Raw genomic sequence first — 3266 nt, 5'->3', positions numbered from 1 at the left:
CAACATCATCAATAATACAATGGCCAAATAGCAATTCATTCATTTTCCAAGTGCTTTGAAAAACCTTCAACAAACAATAATAAATTCCTAAAAAGGTCAGTTTCGTCAATCAGCACAATATCGAATAACACGTGTGAGTAAAAATATCAATGGAATACGGACAGGTGTCCTTACTATTCATCCAGCAAGTGCTGAAGAAGCACAACTGAAAGCACAAACCTAGAGGCAATAGACAAACCAACAACATGCAAAACGCACAGAGACATAGAGCCAACCAATGAGGTTCCCTCACACGGATCGATGACGTGGCACAAGATTTTTTTTGAAATCCCGCCCAAACCCGGACTTCAATTCATTCGTGATTCCAATTTTAATTTTTCCTTCACAAACTCCTCTCTTCTTATCTGTCCTCCTCACCACACCGAAGCAAAGCAATCGTTTCACTCACTCTCTCTCTATAACCCTAACCCTAGAGGTAACTCGTCTCACCGCGGCGCTAACTCAGTCCGTGTCGCCTCGTTTTTGGCCGATTCCGAACGATTCTCACCGGTTCTGATCGTTTTTTTCGCAGGTTTTACCATGAAAGGAGGTAGATCGAAGGCGGAGCCCAAGAAAGCTGATTCCAAGTGAGTTTTTTTTTTTGGGTGTGTTTATGGCATTTTTAGATCTGTTTTTTGTTTTGTTTTTGTGTGTTGATGATGATGAGGATCGATTGTTGTTTGTGCTTTGTTGTTAGGCTTTCTGTGAAGAAGAAAGGTGCCGAGAAACCTGCTAAACAGCCTGCGAAAAAGGGGAAGGCTGCTGCCAAGGATCCTAACAAGCCTAAGAGGCCTGCCAGTGCCTTCTTCGTTTTCATGTATAATCATCGTTGATTGATTTGTGCTTTCCCTGTAAATAAAAATTTTCAATTGATTTAGGGCTTATTTGCTTGCTTGGCGTTTGTGTGTATATATCTTAGGGAGGATTTCAGGAAGACGTACAAGGAGAAGCATCCAAACAACAAGTCCGTTGCTGCTGTAAGCGTTTTTGAATCATCCTCTTTCCAGAATTTTGTCTAATTTTTGTTAAAATTTGATTTAATTTTTAGCATTTTTGTATCGAATTTGGTCCAGGTTGGTAAGGCTGGTGGAGACAAATGGAAATCCATGTCAGAAGCTGTGAGTGATTTTGTAGAAAACGATTCGAGCTAATAATTTACTTCTAATTGTAACTACTCCAAAGTAAATGCATTTATTCATACTGATTGTTTTTTTTCTTTTTTCTTTCGAAAATTAGGAAAAAGCCCCATTTGTCTCGAGGGCAGAGAAAAGGAAGACTGAATACAACAAGAACATCGAGGCTTACAATAAGAGAATAGTATTATTCTTTCCCCTAACTGCAATTTGCTTATTACATGATTATTTTATTTCAATTTTTTGTTTTCTTTTTGTAGTCATAGAACTATTATTTAGGCGAAAAAAAAAAGAAAAAAGAAGCTTTTTGATCATTTCTTACTGGCTTAAATTCAATGATAGGCTGACGGACCAGCTGAGGATGAGGAGTCTGACAAATCGATGTCCGAGGTGCACGACGACGACGATGATGAGAGTGGAGAGGTTCCAATGAGATTTTAATTGATTACTGTTAAATTTTTATATGCCTTTGTGTTGATTTGATTAATTATTAGCGATGATTATGAGAGTTGTTTGTTTTTGCATTCATTGCAGGAAGAAGATGACGACGAGTAGGCGAAATGCAGGAGGTGGGTGGGGATTTGCGGTGAAGATTGGGGCAGGTTGTGTAGGATTTCTATAACATGAAGACTAGTCATTTTGGGGTTAGTCCATCTTGATAAATAGTCAGTTTTTCTCTTTTTGTGCTTGTTGGATGATGGTGGTGGTGGTAGGTGATGAAAGAAGTTTCAGGAAGTCCTGAAGCTCACTTATATATGGCTATGTACTTGATGTTCTTCAATCTTCAATGATTAAACTAGGGTTTTTATATTGTTAGAATTCTTTGCTTCTGCCATCCATATTGAAAGTGTCTCATTGTTTTGTCAATACCATGGTGGTTGATTTTAATTGCTTGTTTGTGATTTGTAGACTGGTTACTAAGGTTGGAAGGTACACCTTTATTGTAGAAGAAATAAATTAATTTTACTAATCTTTTGACCATAAGAAAATATCTAATGCCTAAATATCTTGGTTTTTGGTCAAAGTTGATTGTTTTTACATGTTTATTTATTACTAATGAATTGAAGCTGTCATGATGTTTTGTAGAGATTGAAACGACTTGGTCTGTATTGTCAATGGCTTAGTCTGGGAAGTTTGTTATTTTAATAGGTTTTTTTAGTCATTTGAGTAGTTAAAATTTGTGTATTTAAGAAGATGGTTGGAATTTTTATAATTGGATAGGATTTTTGTGCCATAAAAAGTGAAATAATTAATGAGTTTGATATGATATTTGTGGTGTTGATTATTTTAGTTTATTTATTTTTTTTGTTGTGATTTTTAGCCAAAAATTCTCCAAGCCCAACTTGTCCAACACTGCTTACACCATCAATGATCCAGTACTTACCCTTATTCTGCCCCAGTCTGCAGTTTGGTTTAATTTGTTGCAAGTTAAAAGTTGATAATTAGAGGAGTAAATTTGATTTAAAGGGCATATCCCTTGTATTTTAATAATAATAATAATAATTTTTTATTGTTTGTTTAAGTTGTGTTTGGCTCGTTAGTTATAAATATAATTTGTTTTAGGCATTTTTAACACATTTTCAAAATATAAACATTATAAGTAGTAAAGCTGGGTTTTTTGGTGATGGCTAAATAATGTATGTAAATTGAATTTTAAAAATGTTGAAAATATTCTTCAAAATTGTTCATGTTTTGTATTCTGGGCTAGAATTTAATTTTGATGTGATGTTAGTTACCTTGAAAATAAATTTGATTAATACATTTTAGGTTGAAAACTTATATGCATATCTGAAATCTGAGAGATTTTATTATTAATTATTTTTATTTTTTTAAAATGATAATTTCGGTAAACCATTGTGATTGGATTTTGATTATTTGGAGATGGAAAGGGGTTTTCTAAATGCACTTAATTAAAATTTTCCTCTGTATGCATAGTTGATTTTATATTTTAAGATATATTTGTACATATGGTATTATAAGAAAAAAAATGTATTTTTTTTTAGAACAAGAAAAAAATTGGATTTGTTTGGTAGTTTGAATTTAAATTTGTTTGAATTGTCTCAATTAGTGTATATGGGTTGGCTGTTTGGATGG

At 33.7% G+C, this 3266-nt stretch overlaps 1 protein-coding gene across 1 annotated transcript; it reads left to right on the top strand.

Annotated features, from left to right (window-relative positions):
* Positions 1 to 213: 213 nt before the first annotated feature.
* On the top strand, positions 214 to 1991 carry LOC114308269 (high mobility group B protein 3). Its single transcript, XM_028253826.2, has 8 exons — positions 214 to 475; positions 572 to 626; positions 737 to 856; positions 959 to 1016; positions 1113 to 1157; positions 1276 to 1356; positions 1515 to 1595; positions 1707 to 1991. The coding sequence occupies exons 1-8, from the start codon at positions 301 to 303 to the stop codon at positions 1725 to 1727; spliced, it is 636 nt and encodes a 211-aa protein (XP_028109627.1). The 5' UTR covers positions 214 to 300; the 3' UTR covers positions 1728 to 1991.
* Positions 1992 to 3266: the final 1275 nt, after the last annotated feature.

The sequence above is a fragment of the Camellia sinensis genome, chromosome 1, assembly GCF_055761805.1.
Source record: "Camellia sinensis isolate YWXY chromosome 1, ASM5576180v1, whole genome shotgun sequence".
In the NCBI taxonomy this organism is placed as follows: domain Eukaryota; kingdom Viridiplantae; phylum Streptophyta; class Magnoliopsida; order Ericales; family Theaceae; genus Camellia; species Camellia sinensis.
The sequence above is the reverse complement of the archived record's forward strand: the minus strand, read 5'-3'. Positions and strand labels throughout refer to the sequence as shown.

Coding starts and splice junctions, on each gene's coding strand:
- LOC114308269 (XM_028253826.2), top strand. CDS start 301: ATGACGTGGCACAAGATTTTTTTTGAAATCCCGCCCAAACCCGGACTT. Junction 476..571: donor CTATAACCCTAACCCTAGAG/GTAACTCGTCTC, acceptor TTTTTTTCGCAG/GTTTTACCATGAAAGGAGGT. Junction 857..958: donor AGTGCCTTCTTCGTTTTCAT/GTATAATCATCG, acceptor TATATATCTTAG/GGAGGATTTCAGGAAGACGT.